This window comes from Leptodactylus fuscus, chromosome 7 (genome assembly GCF_031893055.1).
Source record: "Leptodactylus fuscus isolate aLepFus1 chromosome 7, aLepFus1.hap2, whole genome shotgun sequence".
Lineage (NCBI taxonomy): Eukaryota > Metazoa > Chordata > Amphibia > Anura > Leptodactylidae > Leptodactylus > Leptodactylus fuscus.
Window position 1 is genome coordinate 122,067,194 of NC_134271.1, and position 24,442 is coordinate 122,091,635.

At 43.2% G+C, this 24,442-nt stretch overlaps 1 protein-coding gene across 1 annotated transcript in view; it reads right to left on the reverse strand.

The window, feature by feature from the left end:
- Positions 1-24,442, reverse strand: part of PRORP (protein only RNase P catalytic subunit) — a 63,137-nt gene that overhangs the window by 10,966 nt on the left and 27,729 nt on the right. The window contains exon 4 of the mRNA XM_075282993.1: positions 18,750-18,857. Within this exon, the coding sequence (XP_075139094.1) occupies positions 18,750-18,857 (108 nt within the window). The remainder of the gene's footprint in view (positions 1-18,749; positions 18,858-24,442) is intronic.

Below are 24,442 nucleotides of genomic sequence, written 5' to 3' on the forward strand. Positions count from 1 at the left end.
AGACAGTCTATTTTGCATTACAGTTCTCCCAGGTCCTTTCTTTTATGGAACTTAAGACTCCACGCACTGAAGATCTAGGCTATACAATCTCTTATGCACAGACTGCTAAAGTGGTCTAGACAAGTATGTCTCAACCCCTTCAAGTAAACTGCCCCTAGTGGAAAAAAAAAGTCCCAACAGAGTATCCTCAAAGTAGCCATTGCCTATAAATTACTTATAACACTTATACCCCCATGTAAAACATAATGTCTCCCACAGTGTCCCCCATTCTTAATATAATGGCCCAACAGTACCTCCATGTGAAACATAATGGCTCCCATAATGTGTAACATTATGGTCCCCACAATACCCCCATGTGTAACATAATGGCCCCCCATCCAATGCATACAGGATTACCCTGCATGGGACAGGCATCAGCTCACAGCCATGGGCACCATCCTTTAAGGGGTTGTTGAGGATATATAGTTTTCTGCAAAGAGGCAGGGGAAAGTGAGAAAAAAAACAAACCCAAAACCCATACTCGCCTGTCCCTGGTTACTTCAGTGTCGCCACACATGACCGATGAGGCCAATCGGTGTCCTCAGGAAAGGAACTTTAATCACACACATCACATGGGAGGCTCCAGGTCCTTTACTTAGGCTGCTGACTGGCCTGCGTGGTCATGTGATATGAGGATTTCCGCTGGAACAAGACCCTGGGAAGGGCAGGACCATAGGAGACACCAGGGACAAGTATGCTTTTTTTCCACCTTCCCTTGACTCCTTGCAGAAAACTGTATATCAGGGGTGCCCAATACATCAATCGCGATCTACCGGTCGATCGCAAAGGACGTATGGGTCGATCACGTGACATAAAAAAAAATAGATGTCAGCCTATCAGACATCCTCACTATTAGACTGCTCCCCACTCTCCGTGTCCGCCAGGTCCGCCCAGGTGGCGTTCTGAAGACAAGAAGAAGCACATGATATCTCCAGATACAAACACACAATTCCCCCCTTCCCTACTATTCTCCCCCTCCCCACACTTTTTCATGATACTTTCTTTTGACTCCCTTCCTGTTGCTTTTATAGGGAATCTGTCACTTTGAACTTGCAGCCAGATTTGCAGGCAGCATGCAGTCTATATCAATTTTCTGGCACAGATGGGTGTAATTGTTGCGCTTCTTACCACATTCCTTCAAAGAATTCACATAATCCATCCTATGTTCCGCCCACATGTGAAGTCGGCTCTGCCCGAGGCCCGCTGGCAGACCCGACTTTCGCATTCGTTGAATTTTTACCCCCTACGCGCCAGAAGAAGACGCATGAAGAGGCCTTGCAGAAGAAGATGGAGGCGGCGCTGGAGAGAATTCTCTCACAGCATTGGGGACGCCCCCAGTGCTGTTTGAGCGCTGGGGCCCACCCCCAGTTCTGTGAGAGAACTCATTTGCATACCGACAAAAACTGGGATTTCAAGTGAACGGCGGTGAGGAGAAGACATCGAAAGGTAGGAGAAGAATAGCCTTTCTTAAGGCTATTCCGACGTGTTAGTGAGAAAAAAATGAGTTTGAATGATAGGATTCCTTTAATAAATGTTTTTGGGGAAAGATTCAGTATTACCTGTAACTCATTCTTTAAATACTGTATTTCCTTACTCTGGCTATAAGAGTCCAGTTGGTGGTCCTAGTAGTGATTAAAAACCTTCCCTGTATGAGTCAACAGATTTGGACCGCCTATGGGACTCCTAAATGTTTGGAGGAATTACAATGAATAACATACACTCACCGGCCACTTTATTAGGTACACCATGCTAGTAACAGGTTGGACCCCCTTTTGCCTTCAGAACTGCCTCAATTCTTCGTGGCATAGATTCAACAAGGTGCTGGAAGCATTCCTCAGAGATTTTGGTCCATATTGACATGATGGCATCACACAGTTGCCGCAGATTTGTCGGCTGCACATCCATGATGCGAATCTCCCGTTCCACCACATCCCAAAGATGCTCTATTGGATTGAGATCTGGTGACTGTGGAGGCCATTGGAGTACAGTGAACTCATTGTCATGTTCAAGAAACCAGTCTGAGATGATTCCAGCTTTATGACATGGCGCATTATCCTGCTGAAAGTAGCCATCAGATGTTGGGTACATTGTGGTCATAAAGGGATGGACATGGTCAGCAACAATACTCAGGTAGGCTTCGGCGTTGCAACGATACTCAATTGGTACCAAGGGGCCCAAAGAGTGCCAAGAAAATATTCCCCACACCATGATACCACCACCACCAGCCTGAACCGTTGATACAAGGCAGGATGGATCCATGCTTTCATGTTGTTGACGCCAAATTCTGACCCTACCATCCGAATATCGCAGCAGAAATCGAGACTCATCAGACCAGGCAACGTTTTTCCAATCTTCAATTGTCCAATTTCGATGAGCTTGTGCAAATTGTAGCCTCAGTTTCCTGTTCTTAGCTGAAAGGAGTGGCACCCGGTGTGGTCTTCTGCTGCTGTAGCCCATCTGCCTCAAAGTTCGACGTACTGTGCGTTCAGAGATGCTCTTCTGGCTACCTTGGTTGTAACGGGTGGCTATTTGAGTCACTGTTGCCTTTCTATCAGCTCGAACCAGTCTGGCCATTCTCCTCTGACCTCTGGCATTAACAACGCATTTCCGCCCACAGAACTGCCGCTCACTGGATGTTTTTTCTTATTCGGACCATTCTCTGTAAACCCTAGAGATGGTTGTGCGTGAAAATCCCAGTAGATCAGCAGTTTCTGAAATACTCAGACCAGCCCTTCTGGCACCAACAACCATGCCACGTTCAAAGGCACTCAAATCACCTTTCTTCCCCATACTGATGCTCGGTTTGAACTGCAGGAGATTGTCTTGACCATGTCTACATGCCTAAATGCACTGAGTTGCCGCCATGTGATTGGCTGATTAGAAATTAAGTGTTAACGAGCAGTTGGACAGGTGTACCTAATAAAGTGGCCGGTGAGTGTAGAAGGCCTATAATATACTGCCACTAGATAGGACTGCAGTATATTGTGACAGGTTTCCTCTAAAATTATTCTGGAAGTGATCTGCATCTGACTTTGACTTAGATCTCCTTTGTAACTCTGAACGCCGTGTTATTTAACATATATCTAAACTTACAAAATGAATATGAATATTCTAAAAAATTAGGAGGACGGATGAAGAGTTTTTGCAATATCGGAATATTTTGCATTACAGATGCCTACAAATGGGACATCCCCTGTATAGGACTGTTTAACTGTACTACTGTTTTTGCCAAGATGCACAACTTTAGCGCTAAGTAGATCGTGGGAAACCACCTAACAACCTTTAAGGGTGAAAGTGTGCAAGGTGGCAAGAGCGAGATGTAAAAATAGGTCACGTCTGCTGGGTGGAAGGAAGTAGACAGCTCAGAATAATCAAATGACTGTCTATCAGTGCCACACATCAAGAAATACACTCCGTGCGCCCTTATAGAGGCGTCTAAAAACTGCTTTATGGTTCAATATCTTTTATGAGTTACATAAGGAAATGTACAACAATAATGTAACATGCTACATATGCAAAATTTAGAGCAAATTCCTAAGAATCTGTATAGCAATAAGTGAATAACAGGCAAATATAACCCAGCAAGAACATATACTATGTGGGTGGAAGACTTCAAGTAAGTAGGAAGAGAGTATAACTGGCCTCAGTGGATCACTGCTATGGACAACTGGTTGCAAGGTCACATGTGGTAGATGGCAGGTCATCGCAACAAAGACTGGTTGAGAACACCTGAATGGTGGCACCTAAACACCAAGGGGATCTAGCAGGTGAATACTTGGTCATTTATTTTAAAATTTCATCTCTTCCCTCCCTTGGAAATTTTGCCCAATCCATGAAAACCTAAGGCTGGGGCCCCACGGGACTTAAACGCTGCAATCTGCCCGCGGTGGAAATGCTGTGGGAAAAATCGCAAATCCCATCCCCACTTTGCGGAAAAAAACGCAGTACGGACACGCTGCGATTTGCAAAGCCATTGCAGCTTTGCAAATTGCAGCATGTCAATTATATCTACAGAAACGCCAGTGGCTTTCCCATAGATATAATTGTTAAAGAAAGTCCGTGGAGGAAAACTCCGCAAACTTTCTGTTGAAAGTGCTGCAGAAAGAATCACAGTGCGTTCACGTTGCGGTTCTTTCCGCAGCGCTTTAGCGCTGTGATTACGGCCCGTGGGGCCTTAGCCTAAGTGTATTCTTGATACGACAGCTAAGCTTTCCAAACCACAAAGCATTTGGTGCAATCCAAATCCATCAACTCTTGTATCTGTCACCACAGTGATTTTCTGGTGCCAAGACACAGACAGGTGCACAGATTGTGTAAAGAAGAACAGGAGCACATTTTTCAGTTTTGAAACTGATCTTGGTAAAATGGATAGAAGAACCAAGATCTAAGGTCCACCTAATCTGAGATCCAAAGACCTTGTCGTACAAGTCATTTGTCACAGCCCAGAATGGTCTAACCTTGATACAAGTCCACCTTATGGGGGTCATAGAACCTAATTCCTCCATGTTTAACATATGTTAGGACAATCTGAAAACACACAACTGCATCCATCATAGAAGAATATGGCGGCTGCGAGGAAGCATCCCCTTTAAGAGTAGACAGTGCAGTGTCCTAGGGAGAAATGTGCAGCTATGATGTGTGCACTATCTACAATGCATTCACATTCTCTGCAGGTGACGGGTGAAGCAAGGAGCTATGAGCAGGTGAACACATCTTAGTTAGCACTCTGCCCGATCATTAAAGTGTACCTCCGATTATAAAGTAACAATTCATAAGTGAACAGTACAAGTGAATATATGAAACTCGGTAATATATAGATATTTTTTTAACAAATTAAGGAAGTGATCAGGGTATCTGGTGCTGCCGGGCTACCCACCTGTTGACTATACGAGACAGGGACTTTTAGATTCTTTTCTGCTAAAAAGTGTGCCTCATATGATATATGATCGTGGGGGTTTGACCTTTGGGACCCCGCAATCCTAAAAAATAAGGGAACCAGTGGTTTAGTGCTCCTTCCATTTCTACATTTTTTTCCTGCACTTTCCACTTATTCATCTTTATGGTAGTTTGTATTGCAGATTAGTGTAAACCCGAACATAGTCTACCAACTTTACCCTAAATAGCCCCACTGGATTTTTTGACTGCTTCCAAAAGCACCAGGTATAACATGTTATGAAGACACAGGCGAAATGCAGATTTATTCGGGTAACAATATATAGCTTGAAGCATAGGCCTACCTAGTGGCCAAAAGTGGTAATGCAGCTGTAAGTTTTCCATTTCTGCTTTCTTTACATACAGGGTACTATCAGAAAATCATCAGTAGCCCTCGTCCACATCTCATGGTTTTATAAGATATTTGTCCTACAGTGTGTAACAAAGAAAAAAAGCTGTGTTTCTGCACTTAGTGTAATGTCTGTGCCAGGAAACGCTCCTTTGTATATATTAACAATTCCATAGACCCCAATTACTGAACAAAGACCAAACGGAGGGAGGGCTAAGGTTCCTCTATGTGAATGACATGTCAGTGAGATGACCAGCACTCCATTCACTTCTATGGGCTGCCAGTGATTACTGCATAACAATTGCACTCACACTGACACATCCCCTATACACAGTCTTCAATCCCCTTTAAATGGGTGATGGATGTCACATTAGGACAATTATCACAAACGCCCATTGCTCTAAGAACAATGTAATAAAATATTAACTATATGTGAGGATGTAAATATCCCATGAGATGATCTGCTCACAGAGGATTTAGAAACCTGAACCAGAATGATCAACTGGTTGCTGGAGTCGAGGTCTTGTGTAGGACAATAACCCCTTTAAGAAAGCCTTCTGGTACTATAATCTTGATGGTCTTACACGGCCGTAATGTAAGTCCGCAAATGGTCCGCAATTGAGGGCTTTCAATTGTGGACACATTATATTCAATGTGGCCTCTTACACCACCGGATATTTTATCCGTGGTGTGGCCAGTCCACAACCGTGGTCCGCAATTTATAGGGCATGTCCGTAATGGCCGTGAATTGCGGCACTGCACGGACTCACCCATAGAACTGTATGGGCGAGTGCGGCAGGACACAGACATCTGCGGAGTCTATGTTGCCGATCAGCAACTTGCGGACCGTACATTCAATACGGTCGTGTAAGACCAGATTTAGGCTACGCTATAAATATCTAATCCATAGGGTCTGACTAATGGCACTTGTGTATATCAGTTGAGTAAAGGACTGTGGCGCTGCAGGACTCCTTTTTACTGTGTAGGTATGCACAGCGCCATTTACTGGCTGTTCTTAGTAGTGAAGCTCAAAGTGGCTGGAGCACATTCAACTTAGGCTAGGTTCATATCTGTGCACAGGTCTCCATTGTTTGGGTCCGCCACCGTGCAGGACTTTTCTCTCCACCAATTTTCGGTGATTTCTGCAGAGATTCCGACGTAAATTTGAACCCAGCCTTAAAAGGATTTCCCGAACCCTAATGCTTGTTCAATACTGTTGACATAAGTCACCACTGTCTGATCTGTCGGGGTCCCACATGGGTTAACTGTTCTGGCAGAGTGTGGGTGCCAGGAGCTGTTACAGAGGACCGGGACTGCAAACAGCTCTGCTCCTATTCAAGTAATAGGAGCTCTGCAGTCCTGTATACACTACAGAGATGATGCTGGGGAACTGCAACTCCGAATCTATTACTTGAATAGTGGCAGAGCTGATTCTGCTCCTTATACAAGACATAACGGCCGGAAAACTCCTGTAAAAGGAACTGAACAGCACTATCTGGCGCAGTCACAATAAATATACAAACCTGCGCCGGTAAACATTGTAGCGAACACAGCGCCTGCCGAAGCCCTTTGGCCTTTTCATTCAGATGATGGAAAGGGTTTTCCCTCCATTGATCAGATATAATTATAGTCTGACCAATAAGGCTATCCATAACATAACCCCATAAAATCCCAGTACTTTAATCACTACTGCAAAGTCATACCATTAGCTGGCAAGGCCCATGAGGCACTGCTAACATATAGAGAAAAATAGCTTCAGATTAGGAAATTCCAAGCATATGCAATCACTAAATAGCAGACATATTGAGCAAGATACCCGAACAAGGCAGACCATACCAAAGCAGTCAATATACATATCTGTCCGGGTTACACGTACACAGACTTTTAACAAGAAGAATGCAAGGTGGTGCAGAAGCACATCTGGCGTCTTGCACAATAAAGGTTAAACCCATGTTCAGACTTTGCACGCAGTTATGTTGTGTGCGTAGAGTTAACAAGGTTCATTAGAGGATACCGGTGCACAGAAGGATTATTGCTACCCAGCTGTATTACGTGTTGCATTGAGCTGTGTCATTAGTCAATGGCTTGCATTGAGTTGGGTCATTAGTCAATGGCTTGCATTGGTGCAGGACATCGTGTGGCGAGTGTTCTAGCTCTTTCTGGAAGTTGTATCACACACAGACTCCCTATTTAAGGGCCTATTCACATGCCTGGGGTGAGTTGGTCGGCTTGTAGGGTAGCTTGAGAGGAGGACCGATTGGAATGTGGCAAACCTGTGGAGTGAAGCAGCCTCTTCACCAAAAGACACCATTTGATTCTTTCAACCAGCACACCTAAGGACACTTGTGAGAAAGAGGATGGGTCTTCAGTGGCAGGCAGCACATTCCCCAAGACAGAGAAAGTGTACGGCTTGTCGCAAAATCTGATCTTATGAACAGTGCTTTACGTTTACCCATTGTGATGTACCTGTTGGCTATGTACCTGAGTATTGAACGCCTGCCATGATCACAAGAACAAAACTCCTAACTGTCTTGATCCATTGGCATAATCTCAAATTTCATGTGCCATCCTGGGATATCTGCCTTATGTCTAGCTGCCCTCACCATGCTCCTCTCTTTATCACTGAACTACCAGCATGAAGATGTCACTATACTGAGGAAGCACCCCACGGCTGCCTGTTCTGTTGCAGCGCTGTTAAAGTCAGGATAGACCATCGGTATCTGGTCTATGGAGGATCAGATACTCAGACACAACACTAGCTTGTTGTTTCAGCTGCCTCTGAGCTCACAAGTTGATGTTGATGCAGAAACCAGAAGGCTCTGTTCACTGTATAAGAGGTGTACTGGGGTATTGAAGATTTTCTCTTATTCATTTCAATAGAAGCAGACTTGTAGTACCAAGGCATAATTACTAAACAGTGGACGGAGCCTTCTGCTTCCTGCACTGTCCACTGGATAGAATCTTACACCTGGAGGCAGCAGGAACACTTGAAGGGTGTTGGGTCCGGTTATCGATCCCCCACTGATCAGATACTAAGCTTATCCTGAGAATAGGTTATCATATTAGTCTGAAAATAGTCTGGGGCCCAGAAAACCACTATAAAGGGACAGTCCAGGATAACAGGATTTTTTTCTATGAGGCCTGGGAAGGTGAAAAAAAAAAACAACAACAAAAACCCCAAACCAACAAAAACACACACACTTCGGGGGTTTTCGTGTTTTGTATTTTTATTTAGACCTTCCCCGGCCTCTTATAAAAAAAAAAATTAAAAAAAATCCCTTTATTTTGGAAAACTTCTTTAAAGGGGTACTCCCATGACGCTTGCTCACTAACCTGCAGGCTGTTGTGCTCTCTTCACTTCCTGTTTTTCTCGGCACATAGGTGGGCGGGGTTTCACTTACAAGGGATTGGTTGTAAATGAATTACCACAGTGTGAAGCTGATGTAGCAGAGCTGGATTTGAGTCAGTTTGCATTACATACAGAGGTAAAGGACTCCCTATCTCAGCCCTTATCAGCCAAATTCAATAAACCGACTGATAAGAGCTCAGAAATCTCGGAGAAGCTCTGCTACTTAAAAGACACAAACAGCTCAGAGCTGCTCCCAGCCCCTCCCTCCCCTCTGAGAGAAGGCAGCTACATCACCTGACAAATGAGCAGATAATCCCAAGGGCCATAGAAACGAAGTGTAAACAATGAAGTAAATAAATTAAGATAGCGGTCAAACAAAGCAGTTTTGATAAAGCAATGCATTTAGGAAAAGTCTTAAATCCACATAAACTAGCAGTATAAATAGGATCCTTGTGATGAGACAATCCCTTTAAGGCTAAACTCTCCTCCTTCTAGCTTGACAGTGACAGGTCCAAGAAACAGTCAGTCACTGGATAATCACACCAGCACACTTAAAAATGTCAGCACAAACGCTGCAAAATGCTGTGTCTTCAATCTCCATTGCCCTCATTCATCACAAGATGACAGAAACGGACATTAAATGGCAGATGTAGAAGGAGCCCCCTCTGCCAGGTGTCCGTCTTCGTTCACCTCAATGTAAAAGCAAGATGGATGCTTTCTTACGTCGTGTTTTTTTTTTTTTTTTACTCTTGCATGCCGGACTTTTATTTCCATTGTCAAAGTACACAAACATGCTGGACGACATGTATACATATGCTAACGAGGAGGGGGCTCCGTCTGTATCTGTAAATCCACAACTGTTAATGACATCAATACATGGTAGTGTAAACCTAGTGTAAAAGCAAAATTGTATCCTGGGGGTTGATGACTTTTACAACACATTGTATACATTATGGACATGCATAAAAGCTGAACAATTGACAGTCCACATCCTGCGGCACATGAAACAACACATGACGCAGCTAGAATCCACTGTATGACTGCTCGCTGTCTGGACAATGCCGTCGAGGTTTCTGTGGGCACATGTTTTGCTGATCAGGTTCTGTGTCAGTAGGGGAATTTCACTGTGGCAAACCTAAACCGATCTGATACGGCTGCTGTTATTCAAGGGGCTTTCTGACCTCAAAAGTATCATTTAATACCACTATTATAGGACTCACGGTGTTCAGACAAAGGTCAGTTTGGTGTCATTATTTCCTTATAGTACCTGCTGTTCTAGTTTTGTACCTATTTCATCAAAATTTCCCCTAATAGCAGAAATAGAGAGAAAAAATAGCTTCATTATTATGGACAAACTACATGGTTAGGGAGCACTTAGCCGTCTTCACACATGCACTTGCCAAAACATGTATTTTTTAACAGTCAAATAAAATAGATCAATAAATTAATGCACATTTTAAGGGGAATGGTCTAAAATGTAATGCATTCAAGATTGACTGATAAATGCCACCATAAAGAGAACCTTCCACCACCTCCAACTCTCTGCATCCTTCAATAGCTTCTGTTCCACTGATTCCGACACACTTGGAATTTCTTCTCCAGCCCCCACCGTTCCTGAGCAATCAGCACAATCATGCAATCAGCATAATGATGCACTTTGTTGTCAGGTGGGCGGTTCCAGTTGTTCTGCTTTAGACAAAGAGCCACCTACTTGACAGTAAGGAGCATAATTGTGCTGAAAAGAACTGTGTTGATTGCTCAGGAATGGTGGGGGCTAGTAAAAAAAAACAAAAAAACCACTCCAACTGCGCCAGAGGAAATGGAGCAGCACGTATTGAAGGATGCAGAGAGCTGAAGTTTGTGGAGGTGGTGAAAGGTCCTCTTTAAAGGGGTCCTATCACTCACACAAATTTTTGGAGGTACCACGTCGGAATAGCCTTAAGAAAGGCTATTCGTCTCCTACCTTTCATCGTATTCTCTGCCCCACCGTTCGCCTACCGTTTTCTCTCGGTATGTAAATTAGCTCTCTTGCTGCACTGGGGGTGGGCACCAGCACTCAGACAGCACTGGGGGTGTCCCCAATGCTGCGAGAGAACTCTCTCCAGCGCCGCCTCCTCTTCTTCAGCAGCATCATCTTCAGCTTCTTCTTCCGGCAGTGGCTTGTAACTTCTAATGCCTCGGGCAAAGCAGACAGCGCATACCCGCTGGCCACGAGAAAATGGCCGCTTGCACAGTATTGGAAGTGGCCATTTTCTCAGGGCCTGTGGGCATGCGCAGTCTGCTCTGCCCAAGGCCCGAGGCCTTAGAAGTTACAGGCCACCGCCGGAAGAAGAGGCTGAAGATGATGCTGCTGAAGAAGAGGAGGCGGCGCTAGAGAGAGTTCTCTCGCAGCAATGGGGACGCCCCCAGTGCTGTCTGTGTGCTGGTGCCCACCCCCTGTGCAGCGAGAGAGCTAATTTACATACCGAGAGAAACCGGGATTGTAGGCGAACGGCGGCGTGGAGAAGACGACGAAAGGTAGGAGAAGAATAGCCTTTCTTATGTTATGTCAGTCCAGGTAGCTGCAATGGGGCTAAGGAATAGCAGTAGGGAATCTCGCCCTGCACTACTCCCACTAGCGATCCCGGTCCCTGCCTCACGGGTGTGGGTCGGCTGTACTCAGGCTAAGCCTGACCCCGACAGCTCCTCTCTCACTGATACCGTAGGCCTAGATGGAAGTGGGAGAAGGAATGCCCTATAAGATCTCTAGGGACTGGAGACTAAAGGGGGTCACCCCTAACGAACAAGTGAAGCTGCTACTGAAAGGGACTGACAAGGGTGTGCGCTGACTAACAACACAAGCAGCACACAGGAAACATGTGGGAAAGGATTCCCCCAAACCAATATGGGAAGGAACCTTACATTAGGAAACAAACACAGGGAAACTGAGTAGAAATCAAAGGATAAGGCAATTCACTCACACAGTCAATTACACACAGAGGGAGGATTGGTGAACACAGAAGGGAAAACACACAAACCAACTCGTTCACCCAAACCTCCCAAAAACCAACCACGGAACTTCCTCTATCCAAGATAACCACCTACTCCTCCTGCTAAGGCCTAGCTCTGTAAAAGCGACACTCAGCACAGAACCATGGGAGGCATGGGTTTAAATACAGAGTAGAGACCACTCCTCCCAGGTGCAAATGGGAGGACAGACTAATCAACCAGGAAATAAAAGCTGCCTACCAGCAGTGCGCGCGTGCAAGTCAGAAGGTGTGCACCAATACCCACGACAGGACAACCCCGCAGCGCCAGGATGCCACCCCAGACACTGCGCAGCCAAAAACTCCCCAGGTAAGAAAAATAGAAAGTAATGAACCTAAATACTCCTAACATCTTAAGGCTATTCCGACGTGGTATCTACAAAAAATTGTGTCTGACTGATAGGATCCCTTTAAATTTCCTCTAGGGGGTGTATGAGTGACTTTGATGCGGTTTACAATCCCTGACAACAGGTTTTTACTAGCAGTTATTCGATATTCCTTATGACTAGACAGAAAAACCCTGATAGTCATCGCAACGCTTTTTACTATATCTCTGATTATATGATATTTTGGAAGCAATGACCAAACCACTTATAATCCCACACAGAGTGGGCTAAATAGTATAGAACACATATAAAAGCAACCACAAAACAGAACATGAAAAGTTGAAAAAAAAAAAAAAAAAAAAAAGCAAACTAAACAGGAAATAGTGGGAAAGTGTTGTACATTGTTCGCCATTATGTGCAACCCTAATCCTGACAGTTCTCATTAGATTTCCCAATAGAGTCAATAAGGAAAGAACAAGTAGTAAGGAGAGTCATAAAGATGATCAGTTCTCTGTGGTAGTTAATCCCTCTACTGGCAATAACAGTATACACCTCATAAACAGTAAAAAGGATTATAGAAATCATAAAATAAAAGTGATACTAAGAATATACAGGTAGGTAAAATGGAATTCAGGAAGTCAACAAAACAGAAGTGGCTGCGGGTAGGGGAATTACAGCTTGTTTGTGCCCTAGAAAAATAGCCATACTGCAAAGAGAGGGATGAAACTATCAACTCTACATAGTGGGAACCCTTTGGACAGGTTTTTTTTTTTTAGACCTTAGTCAAGTTTCATACTGTTAAGTTTTCACTGGGAAACTTGGCCTATGTATCCGTAGCTAAATCCGCTGAATTTCATGACCCATGGCTCTTTCAGGCCTATTCGCCTCGCGACATCCGCCTGAAGACACTCCCCAAGCCTATTAATTTGGGCCTAATCCGGAGTGGAGTGTGCAACTGGATGTCGGTGCACTGTACTGGGATCCAGCCGCAGGTACCCGTTTTTGTATTGGAACCTGGTTCCGGTCCTAAAAACCCCGTGTGAACTTCCCCTTATACTTCTCCCTTCTGCTCAATTTACTCCTGGCTTTGCCTCAAAACATGCAGCAAAATCTGCAACAAAAAAAGCTGCGTTTCTGCAATGTGGGGCTATAGCCTTAAGAAGGCCAAAAGTACACACTTTTAGTTAGCAGCTATTCCTCCCGACTCCCAAATACACATGTGCACTTGGGCAAGCCTGCATGTGTTTTTAATTGAGAGAAGTTAGTAAACTTCATCCAGACAGCTCGATTAGTTTTCTACTCAGATCAAAAGGATAAGACATGTAAAACCCAATAGCCTGGATCTTTGCCATCAGGGAAATATGCACTTGTTGCAAGGTCAAAATTGTGATGCCGGCATGTATGGCACAAGATGGCTGAAACCAGTGAATGCCTGCAGCTGTGTGCATGTAGGAGATATCATCATAGACTGGTTAATATCAGGAATCAGTCTGCTGCCTGTGTGCAAGGGAATCTGACCGGTGAGACTGAGCATGTGTGACCAGCACTGGAAACATTAGGTGGACGTTCCAGGAGAGAATCAAAAGAATACAAGGAATGGGAAATGTAATATCAAATCAAAATTTTATATTAAAAAGAAGTTATTTCAACTGAAATTGTCACCTTTTTCATTGTATAACAGAGTCAATTAATATTTCACTGTGGGACAAACCCTTTAACCCACACAAAAATATCCTGTAAGTAGAACCTATATATGTAAATGCTGGAAAGTCCCCAAAAGGCAAAGTTTTATCTTTTTGTACAGTTGTCATGGTAATATATACATACTAACCAAAAGTACCAGTGTTTCCTTATACCGATTTTTTTGTATAGACAGTGAATAGAGGGTGTGTCGCAAAGTTAACAAAAACTTAAATTCCTCATACAGTTTCCTAATCCTGGAATTCTGAGTCATCTGTACACAATGTATTCTAAAACTATCCCCACAGATAAAGGATATGTGGATTATGGTGAACTATGAAGAGTTTGGCACCCTATAGTTTATAAATATTGTACCCCAGATTTAACCCTTTAAAGAGGACTTTTCATGGTTTGGGGCACAGGCAGTTTTATATACTACCGGAAAGCCGACAGTGCACTGAATTCAGCATACTGTTGGCTTTCCCGATCTGGGCCCCGTGTAAAGAGCTATCAGTCCCGGTACCGTAGCTCTTCACAGTCAGAAGGGGTGTTCCTGACAGTCTGTCAGGAATTTCCTTCTGCATAGCAGCGCCAATAGCGTTGTGCTCTGAGACAGTTCCTCCCCGCTCACACTGTACAGTGCTATAAACTATAGGGTGCCAAACTCTTCATAGGTCACCAAAATCCACATATCCTTTATCAGTGGGGATAGTTTTAGAATACATTGTGTACAGATGACTCAGAATTCCAGGATTCCGGGGCGCAGATCGGGAAAGAAGACAGTGCGCTGGTGTATGCATTCCACCAGGTTTCCATCTTCAGCCCCGGCGAAACTGGACAGGGGATGGAAACCCGGTGGTCAGCTTTAAAACTCATTCACTTGAATGGGTTTGTGAAGGTGAAAGCCGGCAGCCTGTCCGCGGGGAAACTGTTTTTTGTTTTTTTTAGCCGGACAAAGTCAGACATGCAGGAATTTGTGTCTGGCTAAAAGAAAATGGTTTCGCCGCAGGCAGACATCGGTGGTCCCCTTTACAAACCCATTCAAGTGCATGACTTTGAAAGATGACCGCCGGGTTTCCATCCTCTGTCCAGTTTCGCCGGGGCTCAAGACGGAAACCCGGCAGAATGCACAAACTGGACATCGAGCACAAGTGTGAACGAACCCTCAGCCTTAGACAGTATGGAGATGAGTTACATTTTTCAATGGTAACATTTTGGGGGTGCCTATAACTTACTGACAATATTTTATTAACTATTTCTGGAAGAGCATGAAAAAAGAATGACCAAACTCGGCCTTGTTTGCTTCACTGCAAAGTTTGCGCTGTCTGCTGTACAGTATAAGTAAAAGGTTACCTGTATTCTGTAGGTCAGTACGCTTACTGCAATATTTAATTTGTATATATTTTTTATTATATGTTATCCTAGGTTCAAACTAGTGTTGGAGTTTCCGTTCTCTGGGTCCACTTGGGAACCTAAAAAACGGAAACCCGATCTGCTTAAAAAGCGGGTTACCGCCTGAAAAATGAGGAGAGAAAAGTCCTGCTTGGATCTTCTGAACACCATAACTTTATTATTTTTCATTATTCAAGTTGACCAAAAACAAAATTTCTGGTAGGTGGGTTTTTAGCCTTTTTTTTATTGGTTAACTGTGCAGGATATATATGTGTACCTTTTTGGGGTATTTATTTTTTGTATTGTGAGAAAGTTATAGGCAGGGTTCTGGGATCTCGCTATATTTCCCCCAGGTTGCTAACTTATGTGTGGTCCAATGCGGGTCTTGAGTAGGCCTCAGCTCCAGGTGTGAGTCCTTGGCTCATTTCTGGGCTAGAAAAAGATGCAGATTCTGCACTCCAGTGCAGATCCAGGGAGTGAGAGGAGGTGGCTGGGTCTGTCCTGTAACCCTGAGTCCGGTGAGACAATATTGGCCTTGATTTGTTTGTGTGGCTGGTAGTAAGCCACACATATAGTTAGGTTATCATTTCTGTTTAGTTAGTCACTCAGACGAGCAGTTTTTTATTTTGGTTTTGCCTGAAGTTAAGGCTGTATTTTATTTTGTTCATTTTGTGCCTGAAGTCAAGGTTTATTTATTTTCCTGTTTTTTTCTAAATAAACCCGCTGCACATTTCGTGTCCCTGTTTTTAGTCCCTGTTTGGGTCCGCACTTTTGCTGCTACCGAGCTACCTTCCCCACAGAATGTATAATAAGGATTTTGAAATGGTAGAAAGGGGATTTTTGGTTTTAATTTTTAAAATCTTTTTAATTATTTTATTTTTTGCCCTAAAATGTCCCCACAATTGTGACATGAGGGGAGAGCAGGCGACTGAACTGTCAGGAACTCTTTACATGTCTCTTATCTCAGTCACTGCATTAGGGTGTCCTCTGTCTGTTACAGCTGGCTCTGATGTCAATGGCACTGGCTGAGATTCTGAGCCAGCACCATGTCCTTGCTGGATCAGGGGATAAAAACACTCCTTAGGGAGAGTGTGCACCTTTACAGGCGTATGGAGACTTACAAGCCTTTTTCGCTCCACTGGGGGATTATGGGAAAAATATGCAAATCTGCTTTCCAAGATGTAAATAGGATAACAGTGCCTCTGCTTGCTGCCCTCAAACATTAAGACTTGTTGAAAAAGTTGTGCATGACGTTTAAGGGGGCTGCCCCTAGAGGGCAGCAAGCAGAGGCACTGTTTTCCTATTTACATCTTGGAAAACAGATTTACATATTTTTCCCATGTCCTTTCTGTAAATGTATAACATGGTGCACGAACATGAATTTACAGAATCATGCAGGAAATGGTTAAAGAGGATCTATTCTCTCATCTGACATGGCTGTTTTATAAAAATAGACATGTCAAAAGAGCCAACAGGACCTATAAAAACGGATTTATACTTTGTCCCATTTTTTGCATTCTCCAGTTTCACTCTGCCTTACAGCTTCCTAATGGTAAAACACCCGGGAAAATCAATGCGTGCAGGGATTTCCTCTGTTGACTTTTACGTCAAGAGTTTATTAGCGTGGTATCGTCTCCATTGTACACAATCATCCTATGACGTGTGCCGCTCAGTGCACATGAAAGAGACAGGCTTACGCACAAGACTCTGGAATGTCGCTCGGCCGCTGTCTGTTACTACAGTAACATATCCTTCTCATAACACTAACAATGATATAGAATGAGGATGGAGCCGGCAGAATAGTGACAAGTGTGCACACTCAGCAATAGTGCACACCTGTCCGAGCCATGCTAATATTTCCTGACGACTGGTCTATTACACTGTATAGTACAATTACATAGGAAATGAGCTCATGAAATCCCTTATGTTCTCCTTGGGTGGCCATATATGGACAACTCTCTGATATTCGAAAAACATCTGCCCCTCTGCGGACTCGCGGCTGGTACAATCCATCAAAAAAGGGATGAAGTCATTGCAAGACTTTCTAAGTATCGGTCAAATCAGTCATCTTTGTGTCCTCTCCTTAAAGAACCCATTGTCCTATCTGATCCTGACCGGAATCTGATTATAGCTTTGTATCACTTTATGTAGTTTTTGTCAGGTGCAGAATAAGCCTTGAGCCCTCATATTAAAGGGATAGTCCCAGCTCACACATATCCTGTGGATATACCATAAATGTGTGGCATATGTGGGCTTCACCTCGAAGACCTAAATCCACATCTAGACAGGGGTCTCTTGACCCACGTTTTGTGGCCGCTGAGAAGAGAGATTGGCCACACTTGTGCAGCTACTAGTCACAGCTGTGGCCACACATTAATGTCATATTCTGTTGGTTCTGTTCATATTCTGGAAATACCTCTTTATTAAGCATCGTTGATTGACAGCCTTCTCCCTATTGCTGTGTATAGGGAGAAAACTGTCAATCACTGGTGGGTGGACATGCATGAGAGGGACTTCAGCGCTGCACCTGAGTTTACAAAACTAATGCATATTGCCAAGTAAGTGACACATGGCTATAATCATCATGTCTGTAACTACAGTATGATGCCCTCAAAATCGCTCCGCAGGTTTGTACTGCCCTCTTTAAAATGCAATCTGTCACCAGACCCTAGCATATCAACCCAGCTGTAAGATAGATAGGTTAGGGTCACCTGAACAGTGTTCTCCCCTTGTGAATTGGTGCCTCTGCTGCCATGATACGGTTTTTGTGAATATGTAAATGGGCTCTTGGGAGCAAAAAAGGGCACACCAGCAAACTGATTTCTCATTGACATGACATACAACTACCTTGGTGAGGCTTTGTTATATGGACTAGCATTTACATTCAATAGTCATTGGTAAGCACAAGTTATTTACTGATGCAGATCTGCACTAAAATAAAAAAAAATTATATCTGTATTAACAACAATGTAGATTCCTACGGAAAAAACAAGAGAATATGGACCTTGGTTTTAGAATACACACTAAAATCCATGGTGTGAATATACCTATAATAAAGCAATGTTATTTTTAACAGACAAATATGATTAGTTAAAAACAGCTTCCATAAAATACTAAAAAAAAATTTTATAAAAAAAAAAAAAAAAAAATCAGGTTCTGAGAGGTGTTATTCATGTCAAGTGACCATGGTGGTCATTCATCACAGCTGCAAGAATTGCTAAGGGCAGGTTCACATCTGTGCCCTGGTCTCCGCTTTCAAGTTTCCGTCTTCTGCTGACAGGAGACGGAATACCGGCAGACCGTGTCCACCCATGAGCGTTTTTTTTTTTTTTTAACCGGAAACAAAGTCCTGCATGTCCGACTTTGTGTCTGATTAAAAAAAAAGACAAAAAAAAAAACTGTTTCACCGGAGACCATAAAACGCTCACAGGCGCTCACGGGCGGACACTTTGTAAACCCATTTAAATGAATGGGCTTGAAAAATGACTGCCGGTTTCAGTCTCCTGTCCAGTTTCTTGGGCAAAAGACAGCAACCTGAAAGCGGAGACCGGGGTGCAGATGTGAACTCGCCCTAAGCTGAGTACAATGAAACATGTTCTGTTTTACATCCACACACCATAAAAGTCATACAAGTCAGTAAATTATTCAATACTCACAGGAGTTGAAAGAGGATTATTTCTAGAGAGATAGGCAACGTTCAGTCCGTCCACCACAATATCATAAGGCGGATGAGAATCCACAAATTTAAGAAATGAATGAAGTTCCTACAAAAACCAAACACAGCAATTACATATGGCCATATTAGGAAATATGAACAGTATTGTGTGTATATTAGTTACAGATATAGGGCAAGATTATACAGACAAAAGAATACTTGGAAAATATTATTGAATAAAAATTGGGGATAATTTTAGTTTTTGTTTTTTTTTAATTCACCATCGTCTTATTGAGTACCATAGTTCGTAGGAATATAATGGATAAATAAATAATACTACAATAGCTCTGGCACTTTGATTCTAGACACGACTGAAGCCACTGATGTTATAAAGAGGGTCAACCTCATTTACCATTTAAATGAATTGGGTTTTTTTTCCACCCATTAGGCAGATTACGGATGATCATTTGCTACTTTGCACATGACATAGTCCCAACAGCGTAAAATGGTCTGTGTGTGGTCGTGTGTCCAGGGCTGACCATAGCCGGGTGCATAGAGGTCCCTGCAATTGCTACAGTAATGAAGTGACATAACGCTATTGGTGTATTACTGTCGTGATCAGGCCACTTGGAAAATCATTACTGCAAAATCGTAACTATTGATGTGATGGTGGCCATAAACAGGGGAAAAACTGTCTATTGATTTTCCTACTGCACATCTGCTTCACTTCATATAAAGTCTATAAAGGTTACATGTATTGTATTCTGTTACGCCACATGTGTCATTGTTAGATTGCTTTGCCTATTCTGTTATTATCAGGGCTCAGGGTGGAGACCGATAACAGGGACACAAACAACCTGCTGTAACCATGTTATGTCACAGACTCTTTTACCTCTCTAAACAATAGTACAATAATAGCGGTTTGGGAGGATAACTGATTATATATGGCTACAATCTATACTCACAATAAGGAACAATATATGTATCTCAGGACAGGCCATACATGTCAGATTGGTGGGGTTTCACTTTCAGCACCCCCGCCAACCAGCTGTGTGAAGGGGCCACAGCACTTTGTCCTCTTTGATGGCTCCTGCATGCTCTCTACCTAGTAGTGGTCGTGCATGGTATTGCAGCTCTGTCCCTTTAACTAGAATGTCCCACCTACCGCTACCATTTGTATGGTGTAAAAGTGTTGGCCCAAAGTAAACAGTGAAGAGGCTGCAATGCTCACATGAGTGCTGTGGTGACCCCCTTCATGAACAGTGTGGGGGGGCAACACTCTGCCATGAATATACTATATCTTATATGCCATTTTCATGTTTACATCCCTCTACAGTCCACATAATTCTCTAACCTGGGTATCCTCCCCAATAATTATTACAATGCACATCAAGTTCTGCAAAGAGGAATTTTGGTTGATTGCAACCCTGAATTAGTTTACAACATTTTCAACAAAAATGTGGGCTACAAATATTCCTATACTCCTAGGCAATCCTTTTAATTGGCTCAGATGGCACATACACTATTGTGCAAAAGTTTTAGGCAAGTATGGAAAAATTCTGTAAAGTAAGGGTAGGTTCACACTCCTGTAGAATGTCCGTTCTAAGGGCTAGTTCACACGGGCACAGAGGGGGCGTATTACGGCGTGGAATCCACGTCATAATCCGCCGCCTCACAATGGTGTCTCTGGAGACCACTAGTGTTCTTTTTTTCCGCTAGCGTAATGTTTCTGCTAGCGGAGAAAAGAAGTGAGCTGCCCTTTCTTCGAGCAGATCCTGCGGCTGAATCAGCCGCGGTGTCCGCCTCGCGGCAGCAACCTCCGTAGTCGGCCCATTCATTTGAGCCTACTCCAGAGGGGGAAGCCGCGACAGTTGGGTTTTGGCCTGAGAGTGACGCTCGGTGCCAAAATCTGCCCTTCTGCTCCTCGTGTGAACGGGGCCTAATACAGTCAGTTAAAACAAAACAACAACAACAACAAAAAACACACACAAACAGACACAAAGTGATTTTATTGTGTCCATTTTTTTTTTAACTGATCCATTTAGTGGATACATTAGCATCAGTTAGTGTCTGTTTATTCGCTTTTTTTTTTTGCTTCTGCTTTCTGAGCATGCACAGAAAAAAAAAAAAAAAGGACGGTAATAACAGACAGTATAACGACCGTCCGTTACCCATAGACTTTAATGTTAAAAAATAATAGACCGTCTGTCATGAAACAGTTTTTTTGCAAGGACTCAAAAGTCCCGCATGACCACGAAAAATAACAGACGTGATGGATTTGGTGTAAACAGATACTAACGGTCACTAAAGGTCACCAGATAAAATCCCATTGAAATCAATGGAATTTTTACAGGATTCCAATCCAAATCTCATCAATATTTGGTGTGACCACCCTTTGGAGAAGGAGTCCTTGAACAGAGGACATCATCCAGTCTGTCTGGGATTACAGGAAGAGACAGAAGGATTGGAGCAGGCCTACATCCACAGAAGATCTGTGCTTAGTTCTCTAAGATGGCGGGAACAACCTCCCTGCCGAGTTCCTTCAAAAACTGTCTGCAAGTGTACCGAGAAGAACTGATGGAAGGGAAAGGGCAAAGGTCACACCAAATACTTATTGGATTTAGATTTACCTTTTCTTCACTCACTTCATTCTGTTAAGAATAAAGTTTAAGCACTTCTATTTCTGAAAGCATTCTTACTTTACTGCATTGTTCCACACCAACCTAAAATTTCTGCACAGTACTATATATATATACTTTTGGAATGTAAAGTCTCCCATTCTTCTGGTTGTTAAAAATATGCAGAAATTATTAATTTTCAATAAGACATCATACTTGTTAAAAACAATGCATTTAGTTTTGCAGCAAAACAAAAAGCAACTGCAAAAGCAAATTGCCAGAAACAAGAGATGACTTAAAAATCTAATAATAAAATGACACCAGTACAATCATTTACTATTCGGGAGGCCGAACTTTACTATTATAGAAGCAGGAAACATCTGAAGTACAGAGAAGAAGGTGAAAAATTAGAAAACTATAAAATCTTTAATAATAAAATCAGACCTGTAGCTAACCAGGACAGGTACAATGAGAGGAGCCACACAAGTTCCTTGTATTCACAGTAAAAACGTGTGGGGATTCCCCGGTATCTGGACTCAGATCACTTCGGGTGTGTCTCTATAAGGAACATGTCCTGTACTCTGATTTCTGGTAAGTTCCCAGATGCTCAGCAACCAGAATAATAAACAGACAGCTGACAACATTACTAATTCATTATATAAAGATAAAGGCGCTACGGCACATGTAGTGCGCACTGCAGCAGCGTTCACTTGTTATACTGTGCTGGCTATGCATGGTCTCTCCCTAATATGACACAACACCTTTTTTTTTTTTTCTTTATGTAGATTGTAATTCTCATATAGGGATCACAATATATATATATTTTTTGCTCCTATCAGTATGTCTTTGTAGAATGGGAGGAAATCCACACAAACACGGGATGAACATACAAACTTCCTTGCAGATGTTGTTCCTGGCGGGATTCGAACCCAGGACTCCAGCGCTGCAAGCCTGCAGTGGTAACCATGAGCCACCATGCCCTGAGCCCTCACAACACCCCTTCTAACCCATATCTAGACCTCTGTCACACCCTGCTCTGCACTAATGTCCACCAATAACCTCAAAACAGTTGTCGGTCTGCAGATGGGACCCTCTTTCTTTTGGTGGTTTGGCTATTAAACCCAGATTATATTATTTAATGAAAAATCCTGCATTCATCTATAGGGAGCGACCTTCCAAAAGGTGGATCTAGGAGCAAGTTCCTCTTTCCCACCACGGAGGTCTTATTTGCATATTCCTTACACTTTGCTGATCACAGCATTTACAGCAGACTTGGCTGTAGCATCCAATAAACTAGCTGCATATGTTAGGCGGTGTTCACATCTGTGTTTTGTTAGGAGACTTTGTAAGGCGGTGTTTACACGCTGATTTATTTATTTTTTTTACTGAAGAACTGCATGCAGTTTATAAATGCAGTAATGAGTAGCACGTTACAGAGGTTACACGTGAAATGTATAGTAAAGCTAGGTTCACATGGTACGTTTGTGCAGAAAAAATGCATGTGTTTTTATATAAAGTATACATCTGATGTAGCAGAGCCGAGTGTGCATAAGGGTTCTAGTGCACCCTCGGCTCTGCTACATCTGATGGGCTGACCGGCACACGGTGTAGTTGAGCAGAACTGGCTCAACACTGCTAAGTCTCTGCATTCCCATAGGAATGCATTGGCCAGCCTTCGGCCAATCAGCGCTGGCTCTGCCGGAGGAGGTGGAGTCTAAGGTCGGACCTGAATGGAGACTGGTGTGGAGCGATCTTAGACTCCGCCTCCTCCAGCAGAGCCAGCGCTGATTGGTCGAATTCCGTACTCTGGCCAATCAGCGCTGTCCAATGCATTCCTATGGGAAAAAGTTTATCTCACAAAAATCACAATTACACACCCGATAGAGCCCCAAAAAGTTATTTTTAATAACATTCCTACCTAAATAAAGGTTATCCCTAGCTATCCCTGCCTGTACAGCTATCCCTGTCTCATAGTCACAAAGTTCACATTTTCATATGACCCGGATTTGAAATCCACTATTCGTCTAAAATGGAGGTCACCTGATTTCGGCAGCCAATGACTTTTTCCGATTTTTTTCAATGCCCCCGTTGTCGTAGTTCCTGTCCCACCTCCCCTGCGCTGTTATTGGTGCAAAAAAAGCGCCAGGGAAGGTGGGAGGGGAATAAAATTTTTTTGGAGTTTGCCACGTGATGTTCGATTCGAATCGAACACATCGAACAGCCTGATATCCGATCGAACATGTGTTCGATAGAACACTGTTCGCTCATCTCTACATGCAGTTCTTCAGTAAATAAAGTGTCAGGTAAGGCTGGAGCCCCACATGGCGTAAAGGCCGCGATTTACAGTCACTGCAATGTGAATGGGATTCTTGCGAAAAAATATGCCCCGAGGACACGTTGTGATTTCCAAAACCATTTCGGTTTTGGAAATGGCAGCCTGTCAATTATACCTATGGTAACGCCGGCAGTTTCCCTATAGGTATAATTGAAACAGAAAGTCTGCAGAGGAAACTTCTACGGAGTTTCTGCGAAAAATGGTGCAGGAAAAAAAAGCCATGCGCCATACGTGGGGCCTTAACCTTCACCCAGCCTCACAAGTTCCATTAAAAATCACAGACTACAAAGTCTTTTTCATCCAGAAAAACGACACTTATCATAACTGATCCCTGGGGTCATGATTATTAATGGGTCCATTGGGATCTACTTTGTGTCCATCTTGACTGGGATTTAATGAAACAGAAACATGGACATCCCCATGGAGGAGATGTGAGGCCACGTGTTGCTGAAAACCTGCATTTTTTGTTGCACTTTTCTTTTTTTAGCCAAAACAAAAAATGGCTTCAGAAAGAAAGGGAGATATAAAGTACTTAGGGTATATTCAGACGGCAGAAATTGGAGAGGAATTTGTTGCCGTCTTCCACCTCCAAAAATCCTCTCCAAAATCTGTCTGCCATTGTGTTCAATGGGAGACAGTGACACATACTTCTTTTTCATAGTGACGTAAAAAAGAGAAGTGTCCTGCTCGATTGTGAGTTAGTTTTCACGGTACAGTCAGTGTAGAAACTGCGATGCGAGG